At 43.2% G+C, this 15,553-nt stretch overlaps 1 protein-coding gene across 1 annotated transcript in view; it reads right to left on the reverse strand.

The window, feature by feature from the left end:
• The window catches only part of RUNDC3B (RUN domain containing 3B), a 781,529-nt gene that overhangs the window by 414,553 nt on the left and 351,423 nt on the right, over window positions 1–15,553 (reverse strand). The window contains exon 4 of the mRNA XM_069211571.1: window positions 15,445–15,530. Within this exon, the coding sequence (XP_069067672.1) occupies window positions 15,445–15,530 (86 nt within the window). The remainder of the gene's footprint in view (window positions 1–15,444; window positions 15,531–15,553) is intronic.

The raw sequence follows: 15,553 nt of genomic DNA on the forward strand, positions 1-15,553 counted from the left end.
GAGCTTCAGAGGTGAACACGGTCACATAAAAGAACGGCAACAGTTATAAGTCTATTACGTTCCTGTCAATTAATAGGCATCTCTGGTAGCCAGGCATTGTGTAAACATTCCCGAATGAAAACAATGTTACGAAAAGATAAAAGCACTCTAACACTCTATGGTGACCTGAACATCGAAAAGAATGTTGTAGATCACCTTTGGTGAAACGGACGCATCAGAGCACTTTGGGGTCACGTGGGAGGAGGCGTCACACGAGGCAGTGTCTCAGCACCTCAGTAGGAAGCAGGCTGCAGCAATGTTTTGGCAATTAGAGAGCAGGGGCTCCGGTGGAGAGCTACGGCCGGTCCTAGCGGGGCGTGCTGAATCAAACAGCAGGTCTCCTGCAGCTGCTGAGCTTCTTTGGGGGCTCTTGGAATCTTGCAGTGGATTCTTTAGGCAACAGGTCGCGCGTTGAGGACACACAGGCGGCTGGTTTAGTTGCTGGTGTGGCTTGCGCTTGCTCTGCTCCACTCCACTCCACTCCCTGTGCAATTCTGTTCTTTCTTGCCACTGTATGATTCAGGCGGACCGCAACTGGCCCAAGCTGGAGCCCAGGGTGGGCCTTGGCACTAGTGGCGCCCTGTGCAACAATCTTTTTTGATTCTCCCCCTTCCCCCCCATACCCCCCCCCCCAAATGAATTCCACCTCAGATTCCGGCAGTGCTGCCCAGCAAAACTGCCCTTCATCTCTCCATAGCCCCTCTTTGATATACAATTCTTAAGTTTTAAAGGTCCTTCTAAAACCTGGCTTTACTAATCCACTCAGCTATCCACATAAAATACAGATCTGTGCTTTGCAGCAGGCATATTAACCCTCTGCTCTGCTTTATGGAGAGTCAAAACTCCCACTGACCGACTCTGATCTCTCTCTGTCAGGAACATTAATCACAAGAGTTATCTTGACATTTTTATTGTTGCCTGACAGCTGAACGCACCTGGAACTTTGAGATTAAATTTTAAATTATTGCTAAACACAGCGGACCCCCCCTGAGGGCAGTGCCCCCCTTCCAGGTCTGCGCCCAGTGCAGCCGCACCAGTCACACCCTCCCTAAAGCTGAGCCTGTTCCAGCCCCTTCCATTTTGCCCACTTGTTTGCCCTCCATATTCTGCTCCCCGACACAGCTGATGCTCCACATACTGCCATTTTTGCTGTTTTTACGCTTTTTTTTACCTAATTTTTTCTTAGAGTTGGCTGGGGAGGGAAGGAAGTTGGGTGTTAGGAGAAAGAAGTATAAGGCCCCTCTCATTATGGAGTTTTTCTGAGCCTTCCTGAGGAATTGTGGGGAACTGAGTGTTGTTGTTTAGATAGTTATTTGTTTTTAACATCTACTTTTCAACTCCTTCGCTGCCAGGCCGTTTCCCCCCTCAGGTGCTGAGTCTTTTTTTTTTGCTATTTGGGGTAGTTTGCGCTGAGGCCCTCATACCTTTTTGTCCACATAAGTTACCCACGCCAAATTTGCATCCTTTTCCCCCCATTCCCCCCCCCCCCAACATCCCAGGGATTCTAAAGGTACCCAGAGTTTGTGGGTTCCCCTGAAGGAGACCAAGAAATTAGCCAAAATACAGCAAACATTTTTTTTTTTTTTTTTTTTTAAATAGGAAAAAAGGGCTGCAGAAGAAGGCATCGACAAAGGGTTTGCGGTGCTAAAATCACCATCTTCCCAGCTTTTAGGAACAGGCAGACTTGAATAAGAAAACCAAATTTTTTAACACAATGTTTGCATTTTACTGGAACATACCCCAATTTTACTATTTTTTGTGCTTTTAGCTTCCTTCCAGTTAGTGAAAGAAATGGGTGTAAAACCAATAGTGGATCCTGGACAGCTAAACATTTCTGAAAAGTAGACAAAACCGGAATTCAGTAAGTGGTCATTTTAGGTAGATCCTGCAAGGTTTTCCAACAAAAAAATAACAGCTGAAATAAAAAAATATTCAAATTGAGATTTAAAAAAAAAAAAAAAAAAAAAAAAACAGCCATTTTGGTCCACTTTTTCTTCTGTAACATTTTCCTGCTATGGAAGATTTTTGAAAGCAATATACTGTTACGTCTGCTGAACTCTTCTGGTTGCAAGGCTATATAGGACTTGTAGGTTCATCAAGAACCCTAGGTAACCAGAGCCAATAAATGAGCTGCACCTTGCAATGGGTTTTCATTATATACAGGGTATACAGCAATTCATTTGGTAAAATACAAAGAGTGAAAATTAGGTATCAAGGAAACCTTTGTAGTTCCAAAATGGTCACAAGACAAGGTGTTGAGATGCAGTGGTTATTTGCACATCTCTACGTTTCGGGGGTCCCCATACTAGCATGTGAATTACAGGGCATTTCACAAATACATTTCTTTCTTGCACACTGCCTCACATTTGGAATGTAAAAATGCAGAGAAAGACTAGGGACAATAACACTTGTTCTTCTATTCTGTGTTCCCCCAAGTCTCCTGATAAAAATGGTACCTCACTTGTGTGGGTGGGCCTAGTGCCCGCAACATAAAACGCCCCCAAAAAAATCATGGACACATCACATTTTTTACTTTGAATTCCGCCGTGTTTTTTAGAAAGTGCCTAGCTGTGGATTTTGGTCTCTAGCTCAGCTGGCACCTAGGGAAACCTGGGCATTTCTAAAAACTAGACACCTAGGGAACCCAGGATGGGATAACATATGGCGCTCTCACCAGGTTCTTTTACTCTGAATCCTATGCAAACCTCAAAATATGGCCAAAACAACCCACCTTTGCCTCACATTTCGGTGCTGGAAAGTTCTGGAATTTGAAGGGAGCCACAATCTTCCTTCTACTCAGCATTCCCCCCCAAGTGTCCTGATAAAAATGGTACCTTACTTGTGTGGGTAGGCCTAGTGCTTGGAACAGGAAATGGCCCAAAGCACAACGTGGACACATCACATTTTCCTGAAGAAAACTGAACTCTTTTTTGCAAAGTGCCTACCTGTGGATTTTGGCCTCTAGCTCAGCCGGCACCAAGGGAAACCTAGCAAACCTATACATTTTTTAAAATTAGACACCTAGGGGAATTCAGAGTGGGGTGACTTGTGGGGCTCTCTCCAGGTTCTGGCATCCACAGTCCTTTGCAAACCTCAAGATTTGGCAAAAAAAAACTTTTTCCTCATATTTCGGTGAAGGAAAGTTCTGGAATCTGAGAGGAGCCACAAATTACCCTATACCCAGCATTCCCCCAAGTCTCCCAATAAAAATGGTACCTCACTTTTGTGGGTAGGCCTAATGCCCATGACAGGGAAGGGTCCAAAACACAACATGGACTCATCAAATTTTTCTTATGAGAACTGACTTATTTTTTTTTTTGCAAAGTGCCTAGCTGTGGATTTTGGCCTCTAGCTCATCTGGCACCTGGGGAAACCTAGCAGACCTGGGCATTTCTGAAAACTAGACACCTAGGGGAACCCAGGATGTGGTAACTTGTGGTGCTCTCACCAGGTTCTGTTACCCAGAATCCTTTGCAAACCTCAATTTGGCAAAAAAAAAACTTTTTCCTCACATTTCGGTGCTGCAAAGTTCTAGAATCTATGGGGAGCCACAAACGTCCTTCTACCCAGCATTCCCCCATATCTCCTCATAAAAATGGTACCTCACTTGTGTGGGTAGGCCTAGTGCTTGTGACAGGATATGCCCCAAAACCATACGTGGAGACATCAAAATTATCAATTACAAAACTGTTTTTGGAAGGGGGGCAATGCGTTTTTTGCTCTGGGCTCAGGAACCATCTAAGGAAACGTACCAAACCCAGACATTTCTGAAAAGTAGACAATCTGGGGGAGTCCAGGGAGGTGTGACTTGCGTGGATCCCCCAGTGTTTTCTTACCCAGAATCCTCTGCAAACCTCAAATTTAGCACACACAAAAAAAAAAAAACATTTTCCCCACATTTCTTTGTGTGATCACCGCACTAGCACACATTTCCTACCCCGCAAACTGATACCTCACTTGTGTAGGTGGGTCAGGTGCCAGTGACAGGAAAGAGCCAAAAACATGTTGAAATTGAGGGGGAACCAAAGCGGGTCCAAAAGGACAGTTTGAAAAAGAAAAAAAGAAAAACATTTGTAGGCTGACAAATGGGGCAGAATGTTTATCGGGGTAGATGCGACAATGCCGGGTGGTAGGAATTTTGTGGATTCCTGCAGATTCCAGAAGGTTCCATCACAAAAAATGTGGGGAAAATGTGTGATTTCAAGCGCAGTTGGAGGATTGCAGGGCATTGTGGTTAAGAAAATGGTGCGGGTGGATGTGAAGCACACAACCCTGGACTCACCCAAATGTTTAGTTTTCAGATGTGTCTAGGTCTTGTAGATATTTCTAGATGGCAACGTCCCAAAGTCCAAAAAGTGCAGCCCTCACTATTCCAAGTGCGACAATTTAGAGAGTTAGCCAAGCTCTCATGGCCCAAATGTTAAATCAATCCCCAGAATAATCAAATGTCCTTTTGCTTGCCATTGGGATAACCTCTAAGTGTGCAGGGGGCTGAAAGACTGTTACCCACCTTCAGTTGGAGTGGGGGCATAACCATGCCCATAATGGTTGCTAGCCACCATCTCACTATTTTTTATTTTTTTTAAATTCCCTAGCATCTAGTAGGCTTTCTGCACAACCAGGGAGTGGATCAGGGGTAATTGCCCCATCTGCCCACCGGTGGGAACATCTTTGTCCCCATTTATTTGGGGTGGGGGTATGGCCATACCCCCACTCTTTTTAAAAGAAAAATTATTCCCTGGTGTCTAGTGGTTACTGCACCCCCCCCTTGGGGGCAGATGGGCCTTACAAAAATAGGTCGATCTGCCCAAGGACTGCCCCCCCCCCAAAAAAAAACACACGCCAATCCCTGGTGCCTAAGTGGTTTCTGCCCCCCTGGGGGGCATATGGGCCTAATAAAAATAGGCTGATCTGCCCCCAAGAGGGGCAGAAATGGCCTAAAATAATTTGCCCCCATGGGGATTGGCCCTAGCCCAAGGGGTCGCTCCCCTTCCGTAAAATAGTAAAGAAAAATAAATCCCTGGTGTCTAGTGGTTTCTGAGGGCAGAGTGGCCTAATAAAAGTAGGCTGATCTACCCGCAAAGGGGGCAGAAATGGCTTCAAATAAAATTGCGCCCCAGGCAAGGGTCACTCCCCTTCTGTGAAATTGGCGCAAAAAAAAAAATCCCTGGTGTCTAGTGGTTTCTGTCCCGCTTGGGGGCAGATTGGACTAATTATAATAGGCCAATCTGGCAGAAAAGGCCTTAAAAAAATGCCCTCCAGGGGAGCGACCTTTGCCCAAGGGGTCGCTCTTCTTCATTGTTTATATAATTTTTTTTTTTTAAACTCCCTGGTGTCTAGTGGCATTCCTGCATCACGATCGCTATGTGATCATGCTGCAGGAATGCTCAGAAAGACATTAAAAGGAAAGGTAAAGCCTTTCCTTTCCTTTTCCTGCCCCTTGGACCTACCCTGCTCTCGTCCCGAGGAGAAACTAATACGTTTCTCTTTGGATCGCACTGGAAGCCATGGTTCCAACGCAATTGAGGCAACCTCTGCCAAGGTCAGCGCGTGATTGCGCGCTGTCATTATCAGATGTCACTGGGGGGGGATTCGGGGGTGGTAGAGGAGGTGCTTCTCCTTCCATCCCTGCCAAGGGGAGGGGAGCGGGAGGCCCAAAGGGAGGGGGTGGGGGGGGGGGGGGTGCTAGCGCTCCCCCATGGGGCAGGACGAGCTTATTACATCGGCACACAAGCACATTAACTGCGTGTTAGAGAACCTATTGATGTGAATAGCACTTGTACTTTGCTCCAGAAGTGGGTTGACTGCAGCTAATTTCATACAAGCACAATTTTCGGATTGTTATTCTTTCATCATTTTGAATTGCTACGTTTGCACAAACACCAGTCACTGCTTTCCTTGGACTCTCTTCCTTAACCGTTTTAGCTACTGTTGGCCATTGACAATGTTTTGACAATAGTCAGCTGAATGTTGCCTTTGTTTGCACAGCAGCCAGAAGTACGATCTGAGTTCAGCCGCTATATTTGCACTTTATCAATTTTATGTATCGTCCACCTGTGTTGGCTATGTTCTTTTTATCTACCATCTTTGTAGCTTTTTCTCATCTGGATATTTTAACTATGTTTTTAAATGCTTGAAAATTTTGATTGTATTGTATCTTTCTTCTTTTAATTAATATTTTGCAATGCACTTAACCAATTGTGCAAACAAAATCAATAAATTTAAATTCCACCAAGTTAGTTATATTTCACAAGACTAATCGCACATAAAATGTGCAATTAATGGCCAACTTAAGTTAAGTTTCACAACAAAGCACAAGATACAGAATGCTATAAGCACCATGCATTCCACTTTGCCACACCCTTGAACTCATTAGTGCATATGACAGCTCTATCCCTTCCTCCACACCAGTGCTTGTGTGCCAAAGACAGCTCCAGGCTGCCCTAGCACACGAGGCAGGAAATCTCTCTAGTGTAAGCACCTGAGACATTTTCTTTAATTCATTTTAGCCTCAAGAGCTGGGGAAGAGCTTCCCCTGCTCTTGAGGCTATTTAATTTTTTTTCTGAAATGAAGGGCATGTGTGGCACACCGACATCCTTTCAGAGAAAGGGAAAGTGAAATTTGCTGATCAGTTAATTTCCCTTTCACTGCTTCAGTACTCAGGGCATATCTCATCCCCCCAAAACAGACACAAGAGGTATTGTTGAAATGGGGAGAATCTTCCCTTTCCAATGAAACCTTTCCCCAGTGGATTCATGCTTGGGGATTGGTGTACAAGGGAGATCCCCAAGCATGAATCCATTCTACTAGTCACCAGGGGCTCTTTTATTGAGGCGGGAGCTGCCCCCTCCCAATGGGTTAGTGCCCTCCCTTACCCTGGACCCAAAAGTCTTTCTACCCCTGGGGGCAGACTAGTGTTCTAACCTCCAATTTGCCCTCTGGGGGACAAAGCCCACTAGACAATAGGGATTCTTATTTAAAAGGTATAATAGGGGGCCAGCCCACCCAAACATTGGGCCTAGTCCCCACTCAACCATCTAACACCCAGCAGTGTTTTTGCCTCCTGGCAGGGGGAGATATGAGGCATCTTCCTCCTCCAATCTGTTCCTGGTGGGGGGTGGAAAGCTCACAAGACCACCAGGCATTTTATTTAGGAGGGGAGTGGCCCCTCTGGCACTGGGCTAGTGCTCACCCCTCCACGGACTCAAAAGTCTTTCTGTCCCATTGAGGGAAGATTGGAGGTTCTTTCAGCAAGCCCACTAGACACCAGGGTTACCCTATGGGAGGCAGTCTTTCTTCCTCCATTAGGGACAAAGAGGTGTTTTCCTACAATCTGTTCCGGCAGGGGGCAGAATCACCACTAGACCACTAGGAATTACTTTTGAAGAGTGGAAAAGGCCCACTTGGCAAAGGGCTAATGCTCCCCCTTACACCTAAGCCCAAATGCCTTTCTGCCCCTCTGGGGGCATATTGGAGATTGTTACCTCCAATCTGTCCCCGGGGAGGGCAGAAAGCCAACTAGACACAAGGGATAAGTTTTTTGTGGAGAAATGGGTGGTAGGTCTGCTTAAGTTTTGGGCCTAACCTCTCACCCAAATGACCCACAACAGTCTTTCTGTTTCCCCCATCTCTTTCCGGGGGAAGATAATAGGTCTTTAACTCTAATTTTCCCTGTTGGGAGGAGCAGAAAGCCCACTACACACCAAGGAGTTTTTTTATCTTGCTACAAGGTGTGGGGGTGGCCTGTCCACCCACCCACACATCACACCCAGCCTCCACCTCAAATATGATCCCAGCAGTCTTTCTGTCCCCCTGGTGACTAGGGCATCCCCATCTTTTTGGCAAGAATTGAACTCTGATAAAACTGAAGTTCGTTGTTTTGGTTCATGTGGCCAATATCCTCCTAATTTTGGCCTGAGGAAATTAATCCACCCTTAAAGCCTGCTTTCACAGCTAGAAACCTGGGAATAGTATTTGATTTAAGCCTCTTTTTCTCCACCCAAATTAAACAAGTCTTATCAATCTATTTCACTAAACGTAAATTGCTAAAGAAGTTTCTGAATTTGATTCCAGAGGATACACATAAGGCAGTGGTCCACTCGCTGGTAACCTCCTATTTGTACTGTGCAAATAGCCTACATCTGAGCCCTCCTACCTACCTAATTCCAAAGACTTCAAATGGTCCAAAATATATCATCACCTCATCTGAAACAACTTTACTGGCTGCATGGCAAAAACCAAGTTCAATTCAAAGCCCTTACTCTTGTGTTATGGGCCTTTTGGGGGGAGGGCCCCACCTAGTTGAGAAAGAAACTTTAGCCATACAAGCAATGTAGAGCATTTTGGTCAAACAATCTTCTTTCTTGCAAGTCCCAAAATTCTATAGAACCAGACATGGAGGAAGACCCTTTACAGCTCTGACATCTAAACTATGGAATGTACTCCCAGTTAAGCTCTGCAGTGGCATCTCAGTTTCAACATTCAAGGAGGATCTGAAAACCTTTCTTTTTAATAAAGATTATCCTATGTCGCATCTACTCATTTTCAGCGATCAATCTCCACTTTTAGCACCCGAACGCATCTGGTTGAAGCATCTGTGAGCTATATAAATGTTTGACTGATTGATTGAAGAAGGGATATTTTATTTGTGGATTTTGTTTTTCTTTTATACTTATGTGAACCAAAGATGGGCTACATCCCAGTATTGCCTTACTTCTGTGCTGAATGGCTGCACTTTTCTGGTTTAGGTCAGCTGCCACCTGGGAAAACCTACCAATCCCAGACATTTCTGAAAATTAGACATCCAGGGGAGTTCACGGTGGTAGTCTTGAATGGATCCCATAAAGTTTTCTTACCCAGAATGTTCTGCAAACCTCAAACTTTGCCAAAAATTGCACATTCACCATGCATTTCTGTGATGTAAACTTCCGAAATCAGCACAAATCCACACAATTCCTACCTCCCAACAATCCCCCACTTGTCAAGATAAAAATGCTACCCCACATGTGTGACTTGGCTTAGTGTCCCTGAGAGGCACAAATCAACCAAGGGTCAATTAGTTGCTCCATGAGACGCCCATTGACCTTGGTTTGACGCTTGCCTGTTGCATGCACTAGGCCCAGCCACACATGTGAGGTAGCATTTTTATTTGGAGACTTAGGGGAATGGTAGGTGTAGGACATTTGTGGCTCCCTGAAGATGCTGGACATTTCCATCAAAGAAATGTGAGAATAATTTGTTTTTTAGTCAAAGTCTGAGGTTTTCAAGGATTTGTGTGTAAGAAAACCTTTTGACAAACATGCATGTCACCCCACTACGGATTCCCCTTCTTGTCTAGTTTTAAAAAGTGTACAGGTTTGATAGGTTTCCTTAGGCGCCGGCTGAGCAAGGGCCCAGAATCTACAACTAGCTGCATTGGGAAAAAAGGGCAGTTTTAAGTTGAAAAAGGTGATATGTCCATGTTGTGCTTTGAAGCCTTTCCTGTTGCCCTAACCACACAAGTTAGGTACCATTTGTATCAAGACAATACACTTGGTAAAGTACTGGATGGTGGGAAATATTTTGCTCCCAACAGATTCCAGAAATTTTCCTTACAGAAATGTGAGGAAAATTAGTGTTTTTTTAAAGTCTAAGTTTGAGGTTCCGAAAGGTTTCTGAGTATGAAAACCTGGTGGGAGTCATAAACGTCACCCCACCCTGGATTCCCCTGTGCGTCTAGTTTTCTAAATTGTACATGTTTGCTACGTTTCTCTAGGTGCCAGCTGAACTAGAGCTCAAAGTTCACAGATACCTACACTGAAAAAATGTGATATGTCCATTGTTGTGTATAGAGCCTCCTATCCATACAAGTGGCATTCCATTATCGTGAGACTTTGGCAAACAAACTAGTAGACCATTTGTTATTGCCAATTGTATTTTTATGTATTTGTGCTTTCCAAATGTAATAGTGTGTAAGTAATAGGGCATTTTGATGAATGCTCTCTGAATCACATGGTAGCATGGGTACCCAAAAGGTCAGAGTTGTGCAAATAACCAACAACTGCTCAAACACTCTGTATGTGGTGTCTATTTCTTAGATACCCATTTTTCACTCTATATTTTACCATATGAATCGCTCTATACCCGGAACGCAATGAAAAAACATTGAAAGGTGCAATTCAGTTGTTGGTTCTGAGTATTTCAGGTACCTAGGAAATGTTAGAAACTGGGTTTCTGGTTGGAAGAGGGATACACCCTGTCCAAGCAGGAAACACAATCCTAGTCAGGTTAAGTCAGGTACAAACCATAAAGTAACCTGCGCTCACCCTCTGGTAGCTTGGCACAGAGAAGGCAAGCTTAACTCAAGAGGCAATGCGTAAAGTATTTGTGCAACTCTTTAAAACAGTAGCACAATGAAAACACCACAAGAAGACTCCACACCATGTTTGAAAAATAGATTATATTGTTATGGATAAAACAAGACCTAAACAACAAAAATCCAATAAGTGGAAGCTGAGATATGATTTTTTTTAAAGAATACACTTAGTGGTAGTGCTTAGAAGCACAAAGTGATAGCTGGGGCTATCTGGTCACACTAGACAGGGTCAAATCATCAAGCCGACAGGTATGGAGCACGAATCAGACATAGGCACCAGCCTTGGTCTGCTGAAACAGTACCTTAGTTCTGAGCTGCGTCAACATCAAGAACAAGATCTGAGGAGTAAGGGAGGTGATGTGTTGATGTTGCACTGAAGAATTAGGCGATGTGTCTCCTCAGAGCATGCAAATTCTGAGATGAATTGGGAATGGAGGCGACTAGTCAAAGTTGGCAATGCAATGATCCTCACAGCAGTGGCGAAGCGCAAGCTTTGACAGTGCTGTAAAGTCCTTGACCCTCATAACAGCAGCGATGCATCAGCACAATGGCAGTGATGCGCAGGTTGTGGTAGTTGCAGCACTTTAAACCCACTTTCAAGGGCCCAGGATTGGATGAGCACCCCCTGGCATGGCAAGACTTGCACCAAGCAAAGTCCAGTTACGGTTGATAAGTGGAAAGTCTTTTGTGTCCCTGAAACTTCAGTAGAACAGAAGGCAAGCCAGCATGCCTGTGGAGTCACTCTGGGTTCAAGAGAGATGGGTCTAGTACTTACACAGCAGGACAGCACAGCAGAACAGAGCATCAGTCCAGAGTGATAGCCCTTGTAGCAGCACAGCAGTCCTTCCTTCACAGGTCCAGTAGTGTACTGATTTGGTAGGGTCCCAGGTCCAGTACTCATACCCAGTTGTGCCTTTGAAGTGCGGGGTGGCTTCAATGAAGGCCCATCAGTCACACCTAAGCTCTTTCTGTGTGGCTGTCTGGAGGGAATGCACAAAGTCAGCTGTCACTCAGCCCAGACTTATATTGGAGATAGGCTGCAGGGACACAGGGCTAAGAGCAGGAGGATGCCAACTTTCTAAAAGTGGCATTTTCAAAATTGTAACAATGAATCAGACTTCACCATTGAAGAGGTTGTTTTTTTTCAGCTCCATAGGTTCTTAACATGACATATCTACTCCTTCTCAATTAGGAATTACATTTTATTAAATGTATTAAATAATCCCCAGTGTTAATATATGAGATGAGTGATCCCCAAAGTAGTTAAAAATTAATTTGAGAGTTGTTCACCACAAGGACATGCAACACTAGAAAGTTTATATCCTGCCAATTAATTACTTAGTATCCTGCCTCAATGGGCGAACTAGGACCTTAAGGGTGACATATGTAATAAAGGGGGAGTTTAAGGCTTGGCAATAGGTTTTAAATTCCAGGTCGACATGGCAGTGTAAACTTCACAACATAAAAGGATGATGGACGGAGTGCTGAAAATTTGCAAACACTGGGTTTAATCCATCGTTCTTTTACTCACCATGCCACCACAGTTTGGACCCAGCCATATGCAAATCAGTTGTGACCCTGTTCCCCATGGGAACAGTCCAGCCCGAACTGCCAGACCAAGTCCTCCCTGGACCAGAAACAAGCATCCTGGGACCAGTTTTGGAGTATTACCCCTTATCAGCCATGCTAGCTTAAATCCAGTGACACAGTGAGCAAGTGAACCACGTCTGGGTATACCCTGGCCACTTAGGGCCACTTTAGCAACACACACAGATCTGGGTTTAATTCATTGTTCTTTTGCTCACCATGAAACCCCAGTTTGGGGTGGGGGGATGTGTGTTTGAGTGTTCGGACTTGACTGTTCCCATAGGGAGCAGGGTCAAGACTGATTTGCATATAGCTGGGTCCAAACTGGGGTGACATGGCAATCAAAATATCGATGGATAAAACTCAGATGTGACTGGGCGTGAGTGTTTGAAATGTTTCAACACTCCATCCAACATTTTATTTTGTGCTGTTGCAGTGTGAATTGCACATAGGGGCTCTGCAATAGCAGGCCTGAGACATTTAAGGGCTTCTTGAGTGGGTGGCACAAGTAGTGCTGCAGTTCCACTAGTAGAATTTAATTTACAGACCCTGGGAACATATAGTGCACTTCACTGGGGACTTAAGTAAATTAAATATGCCATTTGTGAAAGTACTAATCAAACCATGTTTAGAGGAGGGATCACATATAGTTTAGCAACTGTCAGCAGTGGTAAATTGCTCAGAGATCTAAGGCCAACAATAAAAACAGCACAAATGTGAGCCAAACAGGTAAAACGTTTTGGGGACGACCACCCTAAGGCTGTCAGGTCTAATAGGGAATCTACAAACCCTATATATCTCACAAATAAAAGGGTCTAGTGGATATAATAGTATATTGCTTTTGTAAATAGGCCATCGTGACAAGCAGTTACAAATAAAAATGTCACAAATGATGGTTTCTTTGCACTTATTTTCAATGTATTTTTTTAATTCAATATTATATTTCGCCCATCACCCATGGGATTATCCCTGCTTTCCATCACAAACTGGAAGTAGATTGAAAGCACAAAATGTAGGAAAAACAGGCTAGCACTTTGAAAAATACCAAAACTGTGGCACAATTTTTTTTTTGTTTTTTGAGTCAGCCCTACATGCTCCTGATAGTTGGGATCATGGATATTTTCAACTTAGGAAACCTTTCTTTGAGGCCATTTTTGGAGAAAAAAAAAAAAACAGAAGCTTTATTGTGAAGCACTTCTTTCCTATTTTTCCCAAAAGACAAAATGTTGCTATATTTTGGATATTTTCATAGTACTCCAAGGGGAATCCTGGTACCTTTGGAATTCCCAGGATGTTGGAAAAAAAGACACAATTTTGGCGTGGTGTGGTGAGGGGAAAAAGGTAATGGAGGCCTAAGCGCAAACTGTGCTAAACAGACAGAAAAGACAAAAAAGTGTTAAAACATTTATGTGCATATACCACAATGGACAATGAAGGGCAAAAATATGGCTAACCAATTACTAGCAATGTGCAAGCATACACCCATATTAAAGCACGAATGCAGAAAAAAAAAAAGAAAAAAAAAAAAAAAAGAAAAACAACCTTTAAAAAGTGTGCGCATTGTAATAAAACTTCCTTGTGAAAATGTAAGAAAAGTCAACAACAATAAATAACGAAGGTGCGGACAACTAGATAACCGTCTAAATGGTCATTGTCCATTTTGCAATGTCTGTCAAGAAGCCATCGAGCATGTTTTATTTTTTTGTGGTATGTGTCATAGTATTAGGATGAAGTTGTTGGTCCCACTCTGCTGTAGCTTTGGTGTAAGGAAATTTAAAGTAGCCCTAAGAATCATTCAGTCTGACACCAGATAATCTGTAGTTTTTGCAGTGTCGAGCTTTTTTGATGGTGATATGGAGGATTACGCAAACAGCACTTTAACGGGAACAATGTTTAATTTCAGTATTCTGTATGTATTTTATTATAGGACATTCTAAGGATTTTTTTTTATTTTATACCGTCTCAAATGTTTGCACGTATGTACCTGTCTTCTTTACATAAAATAAAAATTAGATAAATGGACAAAATGAAGGTTAACAGTTGTGGACATCACAGTACAGCACGTAAATACATGGTTTATAAAAAACCATGCTAAGCATACCTGCATAAACAAAACTAGCACCTAAAGTCCATTAACAGTTCTCAGTATCCCAAAATCCTTGTAAATCTTTCTACATGTGCTATCTTTTCTACATGTATGCATATATATTATATTGTATTAATTTTACTGAAAACACAACGGTAATCAGCAGCTAAAACGTCCTTGAGGTCAGACCTAAAAGAATGATGTGTAGCATGACAATAACCTAAAGGCTGTAGATGTTAATGGTTCATGTGGATGGCTACAGTTAGAATTACAGCAAGTGGAGAGAAGTCATGATTCAACATTATCTCCACTATCACGTACCAATGTGCACCAGGTTAACAATCACATGATTGTACTCAATATAACAGCATAAAATTATGAAATGATGCACAATTGAACTGCACTGGATTTCTATAGAAGGCAATGGAAACAATAGCAGGACCATGCAGCTCTGACCCACAAATGGAGGTGGTAGAAAGAGAGAACACTAGTAATGAACAATCCCAGCAACTAAGCTGGACATTTATATATTGCTTGATGTTCATCCTGACTGCTCTTTGTCAGAAAGTAAATTCCAAAGCGGTTTGCAGTCTCGGACTCCACAATTGATCATGGTGCATGTGAAAGCGTAAACTCTAGTGAAGCACAAACCAGAAAAGGGCATAGGAAGTTATCTACCTCCTTTCGGAACTTTGAGAGTCTACAAGACATGACTTCGTAACAGGGGTTCAGCTCCCAAAAGAAAAATTGCAAAACCATGTAGAACAATCTGGGAAATGGGTAAGATAAACAGATCTGAAGATATATCAATGAGATATTGCTGAACACCTGCCCCAAGTAGCAGCCAGCCCTGTGGCACACAGCTGGATGCAACAAAAGGGAATAGCTAAAAAGTGTGCTGGGTGGACACGTGCAATTTAATAAACTCTTTTGCTGAGTAATTAGGAGTTTAAAAGCTTAATTTCTTTAAAGTGACAACCTCGTGGATGCATGGACTAAGGTCAATATTGACCACAGAGCCACTACCAAATATCAGTAACCTTGGATAAGAAACCCTTGATTCTGCCCAACGATGAAGAGCAGGCCAAGTGCCCCAAACCAATTACCCTTGTTAAAGGAATTTTGAATAGTATATGGTCAACATGGAGAACTTTCCGGAGATTTGAAACCCAACTTGAGCGATGATTTTTTACTATTTTTAACATATAGTAGGCCTGTTTGCATGTTATTTTCTATGTTGAGTAAAAGTGTGTTATGTTAAGCGAGTCAACTGAGCCCAAAAAATAATCTCTAATTAATCACGAAGTAAAGTGAACAAAGTATGAGGATGAATCCCACTTCCATGTACAAATGCAGGATGGACAAGACAATAAATACCTGGTTGTTTTGAAGTCTCTCAAAGCTGTAGACACGTATTCAGACAACCTTTTTTCCATCAATGCTACTCGGATCCAGGCTCTGCCCTGTGAAGAGAGGAGGAAACAAC

Source organism: Pleurodeles waltl, chromosome 10 (assembly GCF_031143425.1).
Source record: "Pleurodeles waltl isolate 20211129_DDA chromosome 10, aPleWal1.hap1.20221129, whole genome shotgun sequence".
Taxonomy (NCBI): domain Eukaryota; kingdom Metazoa; phylum Chordata; class Amphibia; order Caudata; family Salamandridae; genus Pleurodeles; species Pleurodeles waltl.